Raw genomic sequence first — 20335 nt, 5'->3', positions numbered from 1 at the left:
TTAAAATATAAATTTCATAGAAACTATTTTATTTATTTGTTTATTTAAAGTTATGTACTAATGTTCGTTTTAAATGCTTGTTAGTCGGCGGCAAATTAGAAATTCTGATTGTGTTACCGTTATCATTCTAGTTTACCATCTAAGTTACTCCAATTTCGCGGAGAGGGTATATTTGCAAACTGTCAATATGTCATATCAGTTCCGCGCTTTTCTGTTCATTAAATGAATTTTCATTTATAAAATATGTAATATTTTAGTGAAATGAAAGATTTACGGAATATGATTTTATATTATAAATATAGTTTAGATAGAAAGTTATAGAATAAAACACTATATTGTTTATTCATATTGAGGTTAGTGTTTTAGTTAACACAAAATAGTACATATGATGTTAATTTTAAGGTTTCAAATGGGAATTTTCACAATTGGCATGTCATTATAATATTAGATTATTATTCTCGTTGTTTCTTACACATTTTCTTTTTTGATTTTTTTCTATTTAGGAATTGGCTTATATATTTATATCATTAATTTTCTTTATGTATGTAAGCATGCTATTTCTTATTTTATTGTGTGCATTTATAATAATTTGGCCTTAATTTCTTTTTAAGTATGCATGGTTTCATTTAGTTTGTTGGTGGCAAAATGTCCACGTCAGAATCTGGTGTGGGATGTATTAGTGAAGTTACACTTGCAATTAGTAAAGCAAGGGGTTCTCAATCAGGCACTGTAAGAGTACTGGATAGTCCAGACTCTGATGGATCTGGGCATTCAAATTCATTTACTGTACAAAGGTTTAATTATCCTAATAATGATAATGCAAATTCCGATATTTTACATCCTCCACTAACTAGTGATGATGTAAGAATACCAATTGTTGGATATGAAGTTATGGAAGAAAGAGCTAGGTTTACGGTTAGTTAAATTAAAAACTTGTTCTGTATTGTATATCTTATGTACACAGTCTGCTTATAACATGTACTTTTTAGGTTTATAAATTACGAGTGGAATTAAAAAATGGAGACTGTTGGTTTGTATTTAGAAGGTACACAGATTTTGTTCGTTTACTATCACAATTAAGAAGGCAGAAAATTCCAGTTTCTCAATTAAGTTTACCAAGAAAAAAGTGGCTTGGTGATAATTTTGCTCCAAGTTTCCTAGAAGAAAGAATACGGGGTCTTCAAGCATTTGTTAATGGAATATTAAGCAGCCCTCTTCTCATAGGAACTGCATGTGTCAGAGAATTCTTCTGTTTGGATGAGCCACCTGCTTTATCTGACACAGCGGAAGAATCTAGAGTAAATATACTCTATACAATTTTTTAATTTCTTCTGTTAAAAGATAGATAAAAGGAAAAGTATTTTGTTTTTCTTTAGGCAATTTTTGAAGCATTAGAAGATACTATATATCATTTAAGACAGCAATTAAGAGAAAGAGATGCTGCACTTGCAGCTGAAACAGCTTTATGCAATGAATTTCGGAAAAAGTTACATCAAATATTGAGGTAAATGCTATAATTAGATACAACCATAGATAAATGATATTTATAATAAACATCAAATATCTGGAGTGTTAAATTAATGTTTCAGTGAAAGACAAACCTGTCAAAAATGTGGTGCATCTCAGCCATAATTTCTTATGAACTATTTTGATATATGATATTGATAAAATTTATTACACAGAGACTGGTATAAATAGACAATTTTAGTTTTACTATCTTTGTTTAAATTCTTACAATATAAGTAATTGTTATGTGTTTACGATTTGTTAAAAGTGTATGTAGCATATTTCATCCGTTCAGTCACGCTTTTTTTGTTCTATTTTTGTTCTATTTTATACAAAATAACTTAATTTTTATATGAAGTGATATGTATAAGATTCCTTAATATAATAAGTACACTGAGCTTGCTTAGCATAAAATTTACATGGTAATTACAAAAAGCCTTATAGAGGTGCCTTACAATTCTAATAGATAAACAATTGTATATGTCACCATACTCTATAGTCAAAGTTTAAAATTGACAAGTAAACTAATAGTAAATGTTACTAAACTTGACTATGAATATATGCCAAAGTATATTAATCTTTGGTGTTTTATAAAATTCTATATATTTTGTAGTACTTTACATGAAATGAGCAATTATTACGTTTAACAAGTTATAATTAACTTTAATAATATTTATTGTTGTCATAATATTAAAATATCAATGTTACTAAAGAATTTGATATTACATTATTGTGATATATAAAGTATGTAAAGATATAATAAATACTCGACATTTACATTTTAAATATGTTTTACACTATTATACAATTAAATTATTTTATTCAATTCTGTGCTATAGTCGATATTTATTATATCTTCGTAGTTATGTTAAAAATGCTTTACAATACTGCACAAATATAAAAATTTGTTACATATTTAAACTAATTATTAATTTTATAGAAACATGGAATTTTTTTTATGAAAATGAATAAAAATGAATAAAACTGTTATTTAATATTATATAATACAATGTATCTTTCTCTATGTTTCGACTTATATTATTGTTCAAAGTCTAAATCTCTTAAATGAGTTATTAAATATATTTCAACCTAAGCCATATTAATAACGAAAATGATCTTACGATATGTACAATTAGGTATGAAATGAAATGTCATCAGTTTTCTTTATCTGGAGCAACAACTAGACATAATGCTTGGATCAAGTATGTGATTCTCACTGAAAAGCAACAAGTAAAAATTTACTAGTAATACAGAATAAAATAATTAAAAATGCTTTGAAACATTTTTTTTTTTTGCAATACTCACTTGCCAAAATACTTCTAACTTTCTTGTACACGTACGTATGGTAGATACCAATACCAGCAAGAATAAATAGCAGTGCAAAAAGGTATTTGGGTGAGGGTTCGTGTACGATCGGTGTTACAGCCAGGAAGATAGAAACAAGCAATACCAGCCATGGTATCAGAATTGGTACTGCGTACGGTCTGGATGCATCTGGTTTTGTTCGTCGCATAATTATTAACGACAACATCGCAAGTCCATAGAATACCCACGTCAAGAAACTTGCAAATTCGATAAGTGCGATAATATCTCCCAAAAGCATACAAAATAACGTAAGCAATCCTTGAAACGCTACTGCTGCAGATGGAGTCATTTTCGCAATATGCACATAGCTAAAGACTCTGGGTACGTGGCCTTCACTTCCGGCTACGTAACAGAGTCTGGATACTCCAAATTGAATACTAAGACTGCATCCAAAAGTAGATAAAGCAACACCCAGAGGTATTACAAAGCTCAACCAGGAGGGCAGAACTTTTTCCGCCCAGAGAACTGCTACAGCTGGTGCGCTTACCATTTCCGGTATCGTTAAGGCAGCCATGTACATTAAATTCATCGAAACGTATAAAACGGTAATCAAGGGAACCGCAATTAGAATACTCCTAAGAATATTAACTTCCGGCTTCTGGATCTCTTCCGTAACGATTGCAGCGGAAGTCCACCCGTCGTAAGCCCATAATCCACTGTAAAAGGCTAACGCCACGTTACCAGGCGAATCGGTAGTACCATCAAACGGCTTCTTCAATAATTCCGTATGACCGGTGCATAACCACCATATTCCACCACTGATTACGAAAATGCACGCAACTACTTTACATACGGTGAATATATTTTGAACTTTCACGTATAATTTTACGCTGGTTAAATTGATATATGTGATCAATCCGAGAGCCAAGATTGCTATGAGCTTTTTCAATTTAAGCATTGATTCTTCAGGAAGATTGCTTAAATATCCGGAGAACGGTTGTACGCTATACTCAGCGAATGTCAACATAACTACCGCCACTTCTGCAGGTCGTAATAGTAATACGTAAACCCAAGAACATATAAAAGCTGGTATCTGTCCGGCATACTGATGCAAAGGCGAAAAAGCTTCGATAAAATATGCATATTCAGCTCCAGATCGTGGTACGACTGTACTTAATTCGGCGAATGCGAGAGCCCCTAGTAGAGACAGAACGCCACAAGTAGTCCAAACGATTAGACAAAATCCAACGGATCCTGATCTTTCGAGAGCGCTGGTTGGAGACACGAAAATTCCAGAACCTTGAAGGAAAAATAATTCCTTGATTAAAACGAATATCACGCGTAATTTCATTTGTAACAATAACGTAAAAGTAATATTTACGAAACAAATAAGATCGATCCTTATCAGAGTAACTGTTATCAGTTTATTACTAATTGGTTTCTCTATACGATGTATGTAGTAAGAGTCATGGTCATATGAAATAATATAATGTACTTTGAAAGAAAAATAAAATACAAGCAACATAACTTCCTTACATTTAAAAGAACTCTTCTTTTTTATTCTATTTGTACAGCGTAGAGATATAAATAGCTCGGAAGTTACGACGAAATTCGCAATCTCGACCATTTTAACGGTATAAAATATTATTTGGTTTATAAATTGTAGACCAAATTTTAATGATAAAAGTAATCTTATATTCATAGATAAATGGTAAGTATGATAGATTTGTCAGCCTGCAAAGAAGATGTCTCGTAATACTCGAGCGCGTGGGTCAGCAATTAACCTTGATTAACCCCCTTGATTCGTAATCGCGTCAAAGCTCTGCCCGTAATTACCAAAACGTTACGTCAGGTTTTATTTCTTATTGTGCAAAAATACAACATATAATTATATTTGACTTTCAAGCAGAAGGAATTGAGGATTAATCTAAAAGAGACTGCAATATGTACACCATGTGTATATTTGTTCTCAATTTCTACTAATACGATTTTAATTTAGATTGGTTGGATTATACCAGGGTAATGTAGATATTGTTTGAGAAGCTTCATCTGATTGTACTGAAATGATACAGATAAATATCGAGGCTAAAGTACACTTATTCTATTTGTGAACTCGAAAAATATTTCTGTAAAACTTCTAAAATTCGCATGGGATACTTGCTGGAAATACTTTTTTAAGCTAATGTTTACTTAAAAAGCTAGTGAAGTTAAGTAAGATATATACAGATATACAATGCAACATTAAATAACTATAGTTAACTATAATGGCTACATCATACATATTTACAGCATATAATAAAATCATGCAATTATCAAATGAAATCTAATAGCCGATGTAACTAATGAATGCTTAAGCGATTAAAAAAATAACTCTTCCCGTCAAAGGAACACTATGTGAAAGTATCGGGCAAAGCTTTGAATGGCTATTGAAGCAGATACGTTATATCGCCGTAAGTATAAAGCTTAAGCTTATTCAAGCCCACACAATAATGCAATTACAGTCAACTATTCTTAACATGTGTTCGGTTGTCAAAGGGATTTCTATTGCTGCTGGATTTCTATTGGACCTTTGCCATTCTTTGAATGTCGTAATTGTTGTTCGTTATTAATTATTACATTAATATCGGCTAAATCGAAAATAAATATTATTTGTAACAAAACGTTAAAGATGAAATGTACATAGTTCATTTCATGATATTATATCGATCGTATCAAGAATTGACAAGATGAGAGGAGCGAAGTATCTTTAGAAACGATCACGAGAGTGTTGTACATTCGTCAATAAATTCATACGGTAACACCTGTTATCATTTTTAAAATACACTAACACTAACATTTAATTTACTATTATCTGCTCAAATGTAGTGATACTTTTACACATAGTAAAGTTTTATCACGTAATCGTTCTCGCAGTTTATGTTTCAAACAAAATTTGCATTTATATCATTTTTATGTTAAATATTGTATTGTAACATAATAGGATGGTTTAAATATGCCTTCTACATATAAATACTCTTAAACATTATTTAAAAAAATATTAATGCCGAATGACAAGTATCAACGAAATTCTATCTACATGAAAGTTCACTGTTCGAGCATTTTATGCTGGAAGGATTGCAATTTCATTATGTAAGTAGAATATAGAAAACATATGCTGATAATGCATACCGTATTTCTGACTTTCGGAAATTATCCGACGAATTCATTAATAAATCGAATAGAATTGATTAAACTGTTAACTTATGTCAAGAGTGCAGGAAAGAAGAAAATAAAAAGAGTAAAATCAATAATTTCTGCCGGCTGACTCTATACAACAAACTTTGTGTTGGTACCGGAAGAAAACACTTGTTATTTAATGTCACGCTTTTATATTGGTTTCATACCGATCATAACAGCCACGATGATGCTTACTGCGCTAAAAAGACCTAGCTCTCGTTTTAGCGCAATTCTTTCATTTCCTTTTTCCTCGACTTGTCCCATTTTGCCAAGCTTCAACTAAATTCTTAACGAGTACCGATTACCACGTATTATCCAATTCACTAGCACTATATCAAAACGTTTTCTTCTTGAATTCAAATATACATCGCGCGAGCTGTACGTCTGACTTTTAGACCGCCTTCGATCGGCTCTACGTTCAATCGGTATAACGAAGGCATGAATCGGCTTCCTCGTGTCTTAGAGCCGGATCGAAGGCAGTTGTGACGTTACCAGAAGATGTCCAGAACGAAACTGAAGTGTTAGCGGGTCAGCTAGTCGCTTGTTTTTACAGGCGTGCATTGGTTCCCCTGATAAGAGTACTATGTACTCTGATCATGGTACCGATATCTTTGATGATCGGTAGCTAAACTATCAGATTAAACGAGTTTAAAAGTGACCGTACAAATATAAAAACGAAGCTTATAAATATCTTAGATAAAAGATTACGTTTCATGAAGAGTTGCCGTGGACAAGATGCGTTTCTCTCGCGACCAACGAATAACTGCCTCATAATTGATAAACGTTAAAAGAACTGTTTACACAAAATTTACAAACCCAAAGATATCGGTAGGGGCACGTGCGTCATCTTTTGGTAATCAGTAATCAGTCATGTTTTGAAGTGTATTGTTCGATTTTGTTACAAGAAGTTATTCGATAAGATAGTGGAATTCGAATTCCAGTCGAACTTCGTGAAACAATGGTAATACGATAGGAAGTAATCTCTTCAGCGCACATTTTTTGGTGGCCTCATTATTTCCATACTCTTCCACCGATAATTACGCTTAGGAATATTCTTTGTGTTATTCCTCATGTAATTTTATTGAAAGTATATTTGTAATAAAATAAATTAAAAAAAAACGCAAGGATGATATATACATTTCGCATGGCGTGCATATGTAGGCCTTTTTTAAGAATTACTTAATATCTATATAATATACAGTATTATATATATATATTATACAATACTTTTATCCATAACGTTGAATAATTTTTATGTATTGTTTATAAATTTTTTCAATTTCTTGTTTATAATTAAAATACAATTTATATAAATATATTGCAATAAAATTAAAATATTTGCAAAAAAAGAATATAAAAATAAGGTACATAATATCACACAATTTTATCTTATATAATATTTATATTTAAATTAATATTTACAACACGTGCTTTTGAGTTCATAAAGAAGAGCATGCGTTCTGAAATAATTTTGCGAAAATATTCCAGTATTATTTTGCACTCAATCGTTTATATTCTAAATCAAATTTGCATTGCATTGAAAATGCAATAATAATTAGAATAAATAAATCTACATTGATTTTATTTGATGTTCTACTCGTTATTCGTTATTTTGTTTGACAGATGATTAAGGTTAATATGCTACAGTGAACGTGTAGTGAATGTACGTATAACCTGTCTAGCACACTAAGTATTAAGTAGCGATGGAAGACGAAGAAAAAAAATGTCATGACGAAGAACCTAGTGAATTTTATTTCGAATCTGATCACTTAGCATTAAAAGGAAATAAAGATTATACTACTCTTTTAAAAACAATTGTTATTCTTGAAGCACAACGAGTTCAAGCTATAGAAGATCTTGACAAACTTTTATCAATTCGTTCTAAAGCATTGAAAGATCCAATATCTTTCGTAGCTCAGATACAAAATGGTGAGCTACCAGAATTACCAGGGCCACAAAAAATTGCAGAAATCCCTTATATTGATTGGGCACAATATAACGTAGCTCCACCTGATATGCGAATGAGACCACAAACAAGGCATGGACATATTTTACCTCACATACAAACAAAATCGGAACAAGAGAATGGAAAAGTATGTTATGTTATATATATATTTCATATACATGCATATGTACTGACTTGAATATAATTAGATTTTAGTAAGAGGGCGTGCTTTTGATGAGAGTAAACCAGAGACCTTCAATCAATTATGGACAGTGGAAGAACAAAGAAGATTAGAAGAACTTTTAATTGAATACCCACCAGAGGATGTAGAAATGAGAAGATGGACTAAAATAGCTAATGCTTTAGGTATATTATTAAGAATATCATTTTTGTTATGTTTGTACGTTACTATTTATTCTTTTTAATAGGTAATAGAACTCCAAAACAAGTGTCTAGCAGAGTCCAGAAATACTTTATTAAACTCTTAAGGGCTGGATTACCTATACCTGGTCGAGGCCCCAAAATGAAATTAGATGTGAAAAAAGGAATGGGTCATAGACATCAACGTAATAACTACTCATTATTTAGACGTTCTACATTTTTTCCCCATCAAGATATTTCTTTTACAATACCTGATGAAAGCAAGGAACAGGCAATTACAGAAGAATCTGTATGTGTTGCTACAATTCTGTACTCTAGTGAAAATTTAAGTTTCCACCATTTATTTCATCATTTATATTTATAGGAAGATGATGCTGGAAATAGTATTATTGATGACAATCCTGAATTGAGGCATATAGAATTACTAAAACAAGTAAAAATGGAGAAAGAACAAAATTCGTCTCCCGTGTATAAACATGTTGGATATAAGGTATGTACAGGTGTTAGAGCAAATTAGAAGAGTTTAAAGCTTAATGGTTTATTTTTACAGTGTTCAGTTTGTGGAGAAGATCCTCTAACAGGTACAAGATGGCATTGCACAGAATGCCAAAATGGAATTGATTTATGTGGTGATTGCGCTGTAGCGCAATTAGAGGCTGAGAAACCATTACATGATACGTTACATAGACTACTCCCTATAAAACCACCTCTGTATACTAGAAGTTATGATTTAGATTACTTTCCACAGAGTTTCAGTAACTCTTCTTATAATTATTTAGATCCCAATTTTTTACCTGAATAATTATTATTTCATCAAATCTATACTAATAAGAATTATATTATAGTTTTATAAAAGTAGAATGTAAAAATAATTCATCATTAAATATTAATACTTTTTTAAAGCTGTGTTATGAACTAGAAGATTTAGTTTCTTTTATATCTGTAGGTTCATCTGCTTCAGCGACATTGCCTTGCTTAAATTTTAAATTAATTTTCTTTTTGCAATCATCAAGAATGCCACATTTTATGCTCTCTCGAATAATCTTAAAAAATTCGAGATATTGGTGTACATTGTGTCTGAAAATATAAATCAATGCGTATATTCATACATAATAATATTAATTAATTATCTGCAATATCAGTATGTAATTAGAACTTACATCATTAAAAGAACAGTACCAAGCATTTCCTTAACATTACACAGATGATATAGATATGCTTTGGTATGATTTTTACATGTTAGACATTCACAGTGAGAACATATTGGAGAAAAGTCATCCGCATATCTGCTGTAAAATATTTGTTATGAAAATGAAAAAATGATTATATATTTAGTTTTACATTACCTTTCTTCTGTAAATGATATTGTATGACCTACATTATTACAGTCATCATGATCACATAGGAAAGTTAAAGCCCTTAAATTTTCAGTAATTATATAAGGGTATGAAGTATCAAATATATCTGTACCTAATTCAACAAGGTCTAATACTGTAAGGGGATTCCAACATCCCACTGATACCTTAAGCTTTTCAGGAGGTAAAAGATTCTGAAATAAGTATATTTCATGAAGAAACATAATATATAATAATAGGTGATTTCTAACTTACAATTGTGTGTTGTACTATTTCTCTGATTTGTTCTGATGGTATATTCTTTACATCTGGTCCATTATTATGCAATCCATCAATCACATATCCTATTACAGGTTTAGTTTTTAAATAATTTATTGATTTTGTTCTAGCACCTTTATCATAACCACCTTCAATTGCACCTAATATTTCAGAGGACTTCAATGCTTCAGATGAAGAATGTTTAGTAAAACATTGATCAAAGAATGTCATGCTATTTTGTACAGAATTTGATACTCTTTTTTTACTACTATTGATATTAGTATCTCCATCACACAAAGCAACATACATGTCTGGTTTAAATGTTTCAATAACATTCATATACATATTGGGTGTTAATGTAAGTTTTCCACCTCTTGTCCATATGGGAATAGAATTAACTTCTCGAAAACCTGAAGGCGTTGTATAGGCTGGGTCATGTATTGTAACAAAATTAATGTACTCCTAAACAAAATATCTTTTTAATATAAAACTTAAAACTTTATAAGTAAAATTTACGTAACTAAAAATGTATAATAACAGTATGTACCTTCATACCCACAAAATTTGCAAAATTAACATTATTATCCTTCATTGATTCCAGCATTAAATACGTGGAAGACAGAGAAACAGATAACATTTGTGGGTCTGAAGTAACCATTTTAAAAACATCCTTAGTTAAATGCGGCACACAACCTCCCTAATAAAAATAAAATGTTAAATAAAATATTTCCGTTAGATTTCAAATTATTAAATTTTACCTTTGTATAAATAAGAGCAAGAGGAGTTTCAAAAATGGCATTAGGAATTCTTTCAAATTCTGTTAACGTCCCAATACGGGCAGCACAAGATTTTATTGAACTAGTAGAGAATTTCATATTATTTGTTATTAACATTTACTACAATTCATAAGGAAGTTAATTTAATAAATATTTTAATCATTTAGTACAATCACATAACTAGAGTCTATATTGTAACATAACCTGAATAAATTCACGTGCTATCCAACGAAGTTTGTACACTTCGTACTTATATATTGTGTACGTACAATAATATAACAGATGTACGACCATACACAATACGTAACATAGATCTAATATCCAATTCCCTATTGCTAAAATTGTTCGAGGGCTACCGAACTCTCTTATATCTTTTGTAACATTTTCGCTAATATCGGTTCAGCATAGAAAAAGATAACAACTCATCTAGTGGTAGGAATTAAAATTAAAATCCAAATCAAATTTGATTTCTCGCAAGATCGGTATTTCAGAATGTGAAAAATGACTCCCATCACCGACCTCGTCTGTGATCCCATATGTGGTATGAGCATATATCACCGACTATGTACTTTGTCTGTGAATACATATAGGCTCCAGACCATTGAATAAGAATAGTATAGATATGACATTAAATTGAATTAGGTTCTGACATACCGACTGGAGGAAAATCGGAGTGTTTTTTACGCTTTCCACAACTTAATAAGTCGAATATAGGAATTATGTTGATTTCTATTTGATCGGATGGAAGCTGGCGGGAATGCGCGTAACACATTAATTGTAATAGAATAACTGTACTATTATTAGTAATGTAATGTTATTTTTTTTGTTAGTAATAATTTAAAAAAATTCGCAAAACATATTTATTAATTGATAGAAGCTGTCTGTAGATATGGAATTTGTCTTTATTCACTGTACAATTTCTTACATACAAAAAAGTGCAATGCCTTTAAAAATTGGTCACAATAGTCGACTTAATTGCGCACAGAATAAGTTTATTCATGCACACAAGCGCTTCACGATTATATACATGAAAATAAAATAGTTTTCTTTCTTTACAATTTGCCACGTTATGTACAAGTCGCGTCAGCACTTATTCTAAACGAAAACTTAATACTCTGTTGTACTGTAGAATTGTCAAACATTACAATAAAAATTCCTGAAAGTTTATAATAATTTGATATTTTCATGTAACAACTTTGATAGGGTATGAAGAAAATATTTCTAATCTTTTCAGAAATTTGAAAATATAAATAATTTAATCGCAAGTATGACAATTCATTTTTAGCACCGTTTCATGTCAATAATAAGATTAACATTAATTACAATACAAGCAACTTATAAATTTTCTTATTTTTACAGTTTCACACGTTTGTTTCGATTTTATACATTATTTTTCGCATTGAACTTTGCTAGATCGCTATATTACATCTTATCCTCTCACTATAGTTACAAAAGTTATAGGCAAGAAACATCACATCACATAGAAAATACAAATTCGATAGTAAATCGTGCATTTGTGTCAGGAACGTTGTCGTTGGTGCAATAAAATCTCAATACCAGTTTTTTGTTTACCAGTATAAATATCATATCGATACAAGGCGACCGTAGTTTTTCCATTCTCCACGATTTGTACCTTAAAGTGTCGCGATCGAAATCGCGTTTCCAAGATAAACCGCTAGTTTACTGTCTGTTTCGTAATGATGCATTTGATTTTAATCGATCGGTAATAGTTCTCTACGCAATAAGAGTTTCAACACACCGTATTGCACCACTTTATAGAGAATATTACATAAATGATTGAACGGAATTTTTTCATTTCTGCGACACTTTACTTAGTATCCGATTAAACGACTTCTTACAGGTTGTACATAACGATATTGATTCACAGTGCTCTCGTTTAAGAAACTTTATTCGCAAATTCGTTGGTCCGTTCGTGAAAAAGCTCTTGGCGGTTTTCAGCGAATCGAGTTTCAAGAGGACAGTACGCGATGCGCTGAAAGCAGCCGGCGAACAATTCAGCCGTGCAGGGGGTTTCATTCCACGAACATTTTTCCGGTGTGGGAACGCCACGGGGAACGAGGAACGCTGGGTCTGCCGTGATTTCACCGGTAATTCGAAAAATGCATAGGAATTAGCGGGAACGGCATGCGTGCACGCGGGCATAAGGACGTTTCGGTGGCAGCGGGGACAAAGGTATTCGCCATAGGCACGTAGATGCGTGAGTTTATGCGTGCGTGCTAGCGTAACCTTTGGAAGGGGGACGAGAGTAGAAAACGAGCAAAAAGAGGTGAAAGTAGGAGGCGAGGTGTGCGGGTCGCCAACACATATCTCGATATCTCACGGTTCGATCTTTCTCGGCCCGGACGCCCGTATATTTACATGTATAATTTATATATCCCGTAGCAGGGGCGAAGATAGTGTGTATTCAGCTAGGGCGGGTCCGAACGTCCTTACGACCCCGTATTCCTTTCGCTGCATCCTAGACGCGTGCTTCGTCACGTTCTCCGTATCGTCTTTGTATCGAGTAAAGAGACAATCGAGAAATTCGCGACAATTCAACGAGATAAATTCTCACGATCCTGCTGCGCTGTCGATTTTCTTACTGTCGCCCAAGACGATAATACGCTTTTAAGGTTCTTAATCATTTTCCGGATAGATTTTCGTTTAGTTCGAAGAATTTCTAGAAATATTGAATTTTGGAAATATTGTAAGTAAACGAAGCTTGTTGTTTTGTACGCTTCATTTTTGAAGATGCTCCTAAGTAACTGTTAAGCAAGGAGACAAAAGTATGCTGGTGCGCAGCTGCAAATCGCTCGCGAGTTTGACCGATACAAGCTCGTCGCTTAAATGCGGAAGATCCTGGCGGAGAAAATCGGGCCTTAATTAAGCGGAGGCACCAACGAATTCCATAATACCGTTCCTGTTCGCGTAACACGACCACGATAAGAGCCTACCCATCCGACAACGCGCCGCGTTCGTGGGATTTTTTTCGGGGAAATAATGCGCCAAGCACCGTCGGCTCTCCCTATCGCCATTGTGGCTGCGAGGGCGCAATTAATTATTGCGTGGCCACGAGGCAGTGCATTGTTGCATCTGTTGTTGCACGCTCCGCGTTCTCTTCGGTGTGTATAGTTAAGTGGCAGAGAGCTGTGAATGATTCCGCACCGCGGAATGGTTTTTTGGCCAACGAAACATCGCGTTTCTTTGTGTACAACGAACCGGAGGGCCGCGGTAATTTATGAGCTCACGGTAGTACCGACGTAATTTACGTTGGCTTACCGGGATACACGGACGATTAAGAGAAAAAAAAGTATGTACTTTTCGCATTTCGGGAGTTCCAGTGAACGTGGCAACTGTCATGGACGCTTGACTTGCATTACTCTTATCTCTACTTGTCGAGCTTCTTTTTCTCGCGTGTAGTTCGCGTAGGTAGTTTCCTTATTTGAATCATTCAGAAGTCGCACTGATCATTCTCATAAACTAAACAGTACAAGAGATTGATGTTACGGACGTTATTTCTTTAAATCTACGTAACAACTTGCCGTTATTTATACCATTTCGTTGTGATACGCGATCTTATGAGTTAAACCATCTGTTTTTTGAAAATTGAACATCAATTATATTATTTATGTAATGAAATTCAAGAATTCACAAGAAGTGACAGGTTTAGCTTCTGAGAGGCTTATTTTAATGAATGAACTATGCACGTTTATACATTTATAAAGTGTTCCAAAAGAAAAAGAAGATATCTGAAGAAACGTGAAGAAAGAATGAGAAGTACAACAGGATTAATCGCACTTGTAAAAGTATGAATTTTTACCACAAACGTCTATGATATGTTAACGACGTTGTACTCAGACTTACAGAATGGTCGCTTAAGTTTTCATGTTAATTAAAAGCTTGCGAGAAGATTCGCATAAATGTAAGAAAAAAAGAGCTTCGTTGGTTAAAGGGATGACGCGATAAGTAAACGTGGAAGGTGTGTAGTGTAATCTCGTGGCGACAGGTAGGCGCAGGTGAGATACAAATGAAAGACGTAAACGCGGGCGCGGTGCAGAATCTCGATGCAAAACGTCTCTTCCAGTTCGTGTTCTGTCGAAGAAACAATCGAGCCTGTCCGAGGGAAGGTAATTAAGAGAACACGACGGCGTCGATTAAACGAGTCCTGCCGAATCGGGTGAAACGAATTAATTCTGCGGTCGAACGAGGGTCGAAGATAAACGATTGAGCCTGACGGAGCGTCCGAATCCTGTTTAACGATTCAGTGGCGAACACTGTCGCGCGATGCTGTGAAACAGTCGCCCTCGTTGAAACGAGTTCTCTGATGATGTAATATCTAATTTATTTTTTAAATCCGTGATATGATTTATGTTTTACGTTTATAGATATCAACATATCCATTGGTCTCATATAAAATTGATCCGGATAATCAAGGAAATTAATACGTAACTATTAGAATCTTATATTAGTACGAGATAGTTTGTGAAAATGATTTCCTATTAAAATCTCAGTTTAGAAATTGAACGTTAAAAATGCAAAGCAATGTAACGGAAATATTCGCACAATTCAATGGCAAATATTCTTTCTATCGGAGGAGTCGAAGTTATTTGAAAAAGGTACAAGAATTTCGAAACAGCGGAGAAAAGATATCGTGCAGGAGAGAAAGGAGAATACCATCGAAGCAGTCCATGCCATTCGCTCGAAATGCAAAAGCAAAGCGGATGTAGTTGAGAGCGCTGACTGAAAGCCCTCGAACGTCAAATTACGAAACACCTGTTCCCCGAAACGACTTCATTCCAATCGGTTTCGTGCATTCGCTGCTTCGTGCTCCCGTTGCCTTCTCGAGGAGACCTTTTCGTTTCGCGTGCGCGAACGAATTCGATCAATAGATCAAAACTGCCGAAGACCGAGTAACGCTCGCGAATCTATTGTCCCGTTGCCGCGTTACAATAATAAGGCTAATACTCGTAACGTATTAGATCATTAATAAGTCCGCAGACTAATTTTCTCTGTGAACGGTCATTCCCTGAGAGAAGAACAATAACAACATTATATACGTAATATAAAATTTCGTTACGCAAGTTTGGTTCACATAGCGCGAGAATTACTCTGCTCTTCTGAGTGCAACAGACGATGTATTCTTGAAGACAGTATCGACCGTCGAGAGCCGACGAATAGTTGCAAGTATGTGAAATGAAAGTGGAACTGTAAGTCAAATAATATTTATGGCACTATCGTTTCACGCAAAGCGTTGATGACGCGAATTTCGTTGTCATAAAATTCTTTCTTCTCATCTCATTGATCCAACGTAATACACTCGATCATCTATTTTCTTCACGATTCCACGCAGATATTCCTGAGTTCTGATCGTCATCAGATCAAAGCTTCAGTCTTCGATCTTCGCGATCAAACACTCCGGAATCACTATTCCAACAAGTGGAGAAAGATATCGAAACACGATTATCCGAAAAAGAACTTTTCACTGGTTGTTAATTCACAGTGGAGAAATTTCATTCTAAATATAGTCCGAAGGCACGGAACTCTCGTTTATCGCGGCCAAACGATACTGAGGGGTTTCTAGACCCTGTTGGTTCAGATGCAGATTCGTGCTGCTTCCAGAAGACGCCGCCGTAGGCATCTGTTGATTCGCCGAATTCGAGCTCAGGTCGCTGTAGTAGGCGCTGCTTGGCGCGCTGCTCAAAGTTGGACCATCCGGTTCAGCGTCGCTTCCGGTGTACGCTGTGTTTTGATACGACGGATGGTCACCGTTTCTGCTACCGATCCGCAGGTCTTGATGGTGATGGTGATGATTGTGGTGGTGATGATGGTGATGATGATGTTGCATCTGACCTGGCGGGACTGGCGTTGACGGTCCGTTCTCGTACATTTCGTAATCCGGTTCTTGTAACCTGAAAAGATTGTATTACGGCGACTCTTAAACATTGAAAACTTGATCGATTAATTAAACATAGGTACACGCTCGATATTATTGACGTATACCTTAGAAGCGGTTTCATCGTAATTCTAAACCGACAGTGTTGTAGGGATTTATAAAAAGGAATTTATTTAACACATGCTCGTAGTATATGCACGTGTCTGTTAAACGAGTTGCTTCGTGTTTATTTTTATAATAAATATGTGGATAATTAACTGAATATATTTGTGATAACGTTGCAAAGGTTCAGTCTTTAATGTTCCGTTTCCTTTCGAATATTTAGATTCGATCGAGCAACGGAGATGCATATTAATAGGATAATTATGCATGCTAACGGTACATTCTAGTCAGGTGTATTTCCCGTAATACATGGAGATTGCATGTCATCGTCGGTGTCCTACGATCAGTCGCACATGCTTGTCCTTCGAGAGTAGAGGAATCGTGTGAAACTGATCTTTCTGAGACTTTCTAGGACAGGTTTCGATATCGTTTGGAAACTTTGGACTGGAAATAGCCACAAAAAATAAGCATTTAATAGTCGTCCATAAAATATAATCGCGATAGTTAAATTGAAAATCTTGCGGTATCAGATAGTCGTAATTGTTTCACGAAGTTAAATATATAATGGATAATGGAAAAGACCGAAATACAACATGTCGAATAGTGTAATATCAATACGCAATTAATTACCGATGGTACCGCTTTAATGCGCAAAAACAATTAAAGGAAAGGAATGCTGACTACTGGTTGTAGATTGAAATTATTAAAGTTAAGTGCTTCGAAGATTCATGAGGGCGTATTCCAGCGCGATTATTATTGCCGATAGAAAACGATCACGATGACTATAACAGCTCTCGAGAGAAGTAACTTCACGAAAAACATAATTACAGAGATTAATTTACCTTTTACTGTGACGTGTACGAAGCGTGTCCCTTTGCAAAGATTCGTCCCCGTTGCTTCCACCGTAATGACGATGTAACCTCGCGGCGTCTAGCTCGTGGTATTCGTCGTCCTGCCCGCCGGAAGTTGTACCGTACGTCGAGCTTCCTCTCATTTGTAGTTGGAGATCGCTCGCGTAGCTCGCGGCCTGAGAGTCCAGTTCTGCGTAGAGAGCCTCGTCCGTTTGCATGTGGGTGTAGTGATTCTCCACAGGGAGATTCATCGCCCGTCTGTGTTGCGGAAGCGACAGAGGCGTCGTGACGACTCCCGGTGTACCGCCGCCGCGTCGCGAGCCTAACCACGACCACACATTGTGCCCTTGAATCACATCACACCAACCCATACAAGTCGCGTATCTCTCATTTGCTTTACGTCAATTATCGAGTACCCAACGACTGTACGTATGTAGTCGAAGTATCCACGGTTTCAGAGAACAGGAAGGTAAAGTTACTTGAGTCGCTTAAGCTTCAACATCTTAATATTCAATATTGATCTTTGCATAGAATAATCAAATTTGTATATTACGAGACTCCGTAGTCTTTGGTACAATACCGAAAGAATAACAAAATATTTGAGCTCTAGCAAGGAATTTTAATAATCTGTTGCTGTTCAATGTAGATCGTTCAAAGATTGTTCATAAACGAATGTTGCGAACCACGAGACAAATTATTTAACTTGACTTAAACAGAGTATTCGAAGCTATCGTGTAACGATACGACGCGATTTCTGATCGGTTCGGAACGATACGTACCAGGGCTAGGAGCGACGTCGTGATAAGGTGGCAGTTTATCGAGCTCGAGAGGCGGCCGGTCGGGTATAACGGCCACTCCACCGCCAGCTCCTCCTCCACCACCTGGGCCGCCGGCTTCTTGAGCGTTCGAATCCTCGACACCGACGGTACAGCAACTCGCTAGGACACAAACAAAAAAGAATATAGGTCCCACGTGAGCGCTCGGTCCTCTGGAAAATCCGTTGGCAAGGATCGTGAACGAAAGTCGCGCTCGAGTTTCAGTGAAGTAGGGCCGAAACCCAGTGGGACTCGAATCGAGACGAAGCTCGTGAAGTGCCAGGTGAGCTCGGACAGAATCCTGTTACGTTACACTGCCGGTCGTGCGTGCACGTATACGTACAGGCACAGGATCACGTGCATAGATATATTACACGTACCTATGTATACATGGACCCCAATCACCGCATTATGACATGAGCTCGCGTAAGGAGAGAGGAGAGGAAAAAAAAGCGGTTATTTTCTGTATGGCCTCATTGTGTGCCCGTCATCGTGCTGTCATAGTGCTCACAGAAACGCGACAGGGTTTGGGGTGGATGGCAAGAGTGTAAGGGCGGGTGGAGGAACCAGGACGTAGAAGAAGGAAGGCAACGAGGGTAAGAAAGACGGAGAGAAAAGGGGAAAGAGAGAAACAGGGAGGGATGAAGAAAAAAAGAATTTCGGAATTTATAGATCAGAGGTGCCGCCTCGCGGTAAGTGGGTATGAGAATGCCACAGAGGAAAAACGAGATTATGGGAATCTCATGGTCGTGTCTCTCTTTTTTCATCGGTCGAGCTCATAACCTAAGCACGTACGAGGGTCCTCGTTGTCGTGATCGTCGTCCTGGTCATCGTTGTCATCCGGCCGGTGGTTTTCGTCGTTCCGAACTGTGGAGTCTCGGAGCAGACTCGCGCGTCACAGCACGCCTTGGCGGCTGTCACTTGCCAGGAGATACAGAGACTGGTTCTCGTTTATCGCGGTGCCCTTACACCAACGGCACGCATAAGTGTGTGCCCGTGCAACGAGTATAATCTTCTTCTTCGTGGCTCGTCTAGACGCTATTTTCTTCTTCTTCCGAGAAGCCACAGGCTCGGGAGGATAATCGCCGATGCGCTTTAACGTTTCAGAATGAAAAGCAAGGTGACGTACCCGAGGTGAAATTTAATTCTTCCTTTTTGCAATCGGCGTCCGTAGATATTTATAACGAGCCGTTACACCATAATTTACATAATTAGCATTTATGCATCGGCTACGAGATTACCTTGGTAATAGGAGCCGCGAATCCTCTCGCGCAAAACTCTTTCGACGCATCGGTTAATGCATTCTAACGAGCGCGTCGTCGCACTATCGGTTCATCGCGAGTTTCAACATTTTCATCGAACTAACGGATACAACCTGACGAGCCGAGAAAGTTATTTGTCTTGCATTATGTAAAGAAAATTGTTGCTCGCTGATTTGCACGGAGACACGCGAACCTGCTCCATCGGGACCAATTACCAGCCAGCTTTCCAACGTTTCAAAGATTTCAATTGCCTTCCCCTCGACCCTAATCAACCTTCCATTCATTACGAGACACTCTCGGCGCCTGGTGCTCCATCACCCGGGAGGATAGGCGTGCGCGACTTCATTTGCGCGCGACTGCCTAGAAATCCGAGTGCAATCGATTACATCGACGAGTGTCGACGGTAATCGCGTTATTTATCGTGGAACGCGAGTCTCTGGCATTCGGTTGGCGCACGCACAGACCGACGGTAATTCAGAATTCCACGGCAACCGCTGAGCCGTTTATTGCTATCGTAAATAAGACGGTGTCGATTTATCGGTTTGCCACTTGGACGACACCGTCCTCGGAGATCGGTCTTCGTTTATAATTGAACGTCGAACTGTCACAAAGATCTTTTCGTCCTCTTTCTCGCGCTCACGGTCCATGCGGCGTTCGAAGAAGGGAAACC

The 20335-nt window shown here is 36.2% G+C and overlaps 5 protein-coding genes across 14 annotated transcripts in view; 2 read left to right on the top strand and 3 right to left on the bottom strand.

The window, feature by feature from the left end:
• Positions 1-153: 153 nt before the first annotated feature.
• On the top strand, positions 154-1713 carry LOC126867850 (sorting nexin-16). 2 transcript variants are annotated; one of them, XM_050622877.1, is made up of 5 exons: positions 154-353; positions 631-915; positions 990-1298; positions 1377-1504; positions 1590-1713. In XM_050622877.1, the coding sequence occupies exons 2-5, from the start codon at positions 646-648 to the stop codon at positions 1630-1632; spliced, it is 750 nt and encodes a 249-aa protein (XP_050478834.1). In that variant the 5' UTR covers positions 154-353; positions 631-645; the 3' UTR covers positions 1633-1713. The 2 variants fall into 2 exon arrangements, with proteins under 2 accessions (XP_050478834.1, XP_050478824.1); XM_050622867.1 differs by having other exon boundaries at positions 612-915.
• Positions 1687-6343, bottom strand: LOC126867781 (b(0,+)-type amino acid transporter 1-like). 2 transcript variants are annotated; one of them, XM_050622685.1, is made up of 3 exons: positions 6195-6343; positions 2812-4110; positions 1687-2722 (listed from the first exon to the last, which is right to left on the bottom strand). In XM_050622685.1, exons 1-3 carry the CDS (start codon positions 6289-6291, stop codon positions 2661-2663), a joined length of 1458 nt encoding a protein of 485 aa, XP_050478642.1. In that variant the 5' UTR covers positions 6292-6343; the 3' UTR covers positions 1687-2660. The 2 variants fall into 2 exon arrangements, with proteins under 2 accessions (XP_050478642.1, XP_050478631.1); XM_050622674.1 differs by lacking the exon at positions 6195-6343 and adding an exon at positions 4348-4653.
• On the top strand, positions 5458-9255 carry LOC126867806 (ZZ-type zinc finger-containing protein 3). Of its 3 annotated transcripts, XM_050622782.1 has the most exons (7): positions 6465-6555; positions 6936-6988; positions 7651-8120; positions 8182-8338; positions 8401-8642; positions 8718-8843; positions 8904-9255. In XM_050622782.1, exons 3-7 carry the CDS (start codon positions 7731-7733, stop codon positions 9153-9155), a joined length of 1167 nt encoding a protein of 388 aa, XP_050478739.1. In that variant the 5' UTR covers positions 6465-6555; positions 6936-6988; positions 7651-7730; the 3' UTR covers positions 9156-9255. The 3 variants fall into 3 exon arrangements, with proteins under 3 accessions (XP_050478749.1, XP_050478739.1, XP_050478731.1); XM_050622792.1 differs by lacking the exons at positions 6465-6555; positions 6936-6988 and adding an exon at positions 5458-5605; XM_050622774.1 differs by lacking the exon at positions 6465-6555 and having other exon boundaries at positions 6842-6988.
• LOC126867797 (queuine tRNA-ribosyltransferase accessory subunit 2) lies at positions 9244-11105 on the bottom strand. Of its 2 annotated transcripts, none has more exons than XM_050622751.1 (6): positions 10725-11105; positions 10514-10663; positions 9964-10428; positions 9700-9902; positions 9514-9642; positions 9244-9430 (listed from the first exon to the last, which is right to left on the bottom strand). In XM_050622751.1, exons 1-6 carry the CDS (start codon positions 10857-10859, stop codon positions 9262-9264), a joined length of 1251 nt encoding a protein of 416 aa, XP_050478708.1. In that variant the 5' UTR covers positions 10860-11105; the 3' UTR covers positions 9244-9261. The 2 variants fall into 2 exon arrangements, with proteins under 2 accessions (XP_050478708.1, XP_050478719.1); XM_050622762.1 differs by having other exon boundaries at positions 9514-9639.
• Positions 11106-11258: 153 nt separating this feature from the next.
• Positions 11259-20335, bottom strand: part of LOC126867785 (TSC22 domain family protein 1) — a 203165-nt gene continuing 194088 nt past the window's right edge. For 4 of the 5 annotated variants that reach the window (XM_050622738.1, XM_050622718.1, XM_050622728.1 and 1 more), the window contains 3 exons: positions 18368-18526; positions 17580-17934; positions 11259-16651 (listed from right to left, as the gene is read on the bottom strand). In XM_050622738.1, the coding sequence (XP_050478695.1) occupies positions 16258-16651; positions 17580-17934; positions 18368-18526 (908 nt within the window). In that variant the 3' untranslated portion in view covers positions 11259-16257. The remainder of the gene's footprint in view (positions 16652-17579; positions 17935-18367; positions 18527-20335) is intronic. The other variant, XM_050622710.1, reaches the window with a different exon arrangement.

This window comes from Bombus huntii, chromosome 1 (assembly GCF_024542735.1).
Source record: "Bombus huntii isolate Logan2020A chromosome 1, iyBomHunt1.1, whole genome shotgun sequence".
In the NCBI taxonomy this organism is placed as follows: Eukaryota; Metazoa; Arthropoda; class Insecta; order Hymenoptera; family Apidae; genus Bombus; species Bombus huntii.
The sequence above is the reverse complement of the archived record's forward strand: the minus strand, read 5'-3'. Positions and strand labels throughout refer to the sequence as shown.

Coding starts and splice junctions, on each gene's coding strand:
- LOC126867850 (XM_050622877.1), top strand. CDS start 646: ATGTCCACGTCAGAATCTGGTGTGGGATGTATTAGTGAAGTTACACTT. Junction 916..989: donor AAGAAAGAGCTAGGTTTACG/GTTAGTTAAATT, acceptor TGTACTTTTTAG/GTTTATAAATTACGAGTGGA. Junction 1,505..1,589: donor AAGTTACATCAAATATTGAG/GTAAATGCTATA, acceptor TTAATGTTTCAG/TGAAAGACAAACCTGTCAAA.
- LOC126867781 (XM_050622674.1), bottom strand. CDS start 4,513: ATGAATATAAGATTACTTTTATCATTAAAATTTGGTCTACAATTTATA. Junction 4,111..4,347: donor AAAGAAGAGTTCTTTTAAAT/GTAAGGAAGTTA, acceptor TTTTCCTTCAAG/GTTCTGGAATTTTCGTGTCT. Junction 2,723..2,811: donor AGTTAGAAGTATTTTGGCAA/GTGAGTATTGCA, acceptor GTTGCTTTTCAG/TGAGAATCACATACTTGATC.
- LOC126867806 (XM_050622792.1), top strand. CDS start 7,731: ATGGAAGACGAAGAAAAAAAATGTCATGACGAAGAACCTAGTGAATTT. Junction 8,121..8,181: donor CGGAACAAGAGAATGGAAAA/GTATGTTATGTT, acceptor GAATATAATTAG/ATTTTAGTAAGAGGGCGTGC. Junction 8,844..8,903: donor ATAAACATGTTGGATATAAG/GTATGTACAGGT, acceptor TTATTTTTACAG/TGTTCAGTTTGTGGAGAAGA.
- LOC126867797 (XM_050622751.1), bottom strand. CDS start 10,859: ATGTTAATAACAAATAATATGAAATTCTCTACTAGTTCAATAAAATCT. Junction 9,903..9,963: donor AAATAGTACAACACACAATT/GTAAGTTAGAAA, acceptor TACTTATTTCAG/AATCTTTTACCTCCTGAAAA. Junction 9,431..9,513: donor GGTACTGTTCTTTTAATGAT/GTAAGTTCTAAT, acceptor TTATATTTTCAG/ACACAATGTACACCAATATC.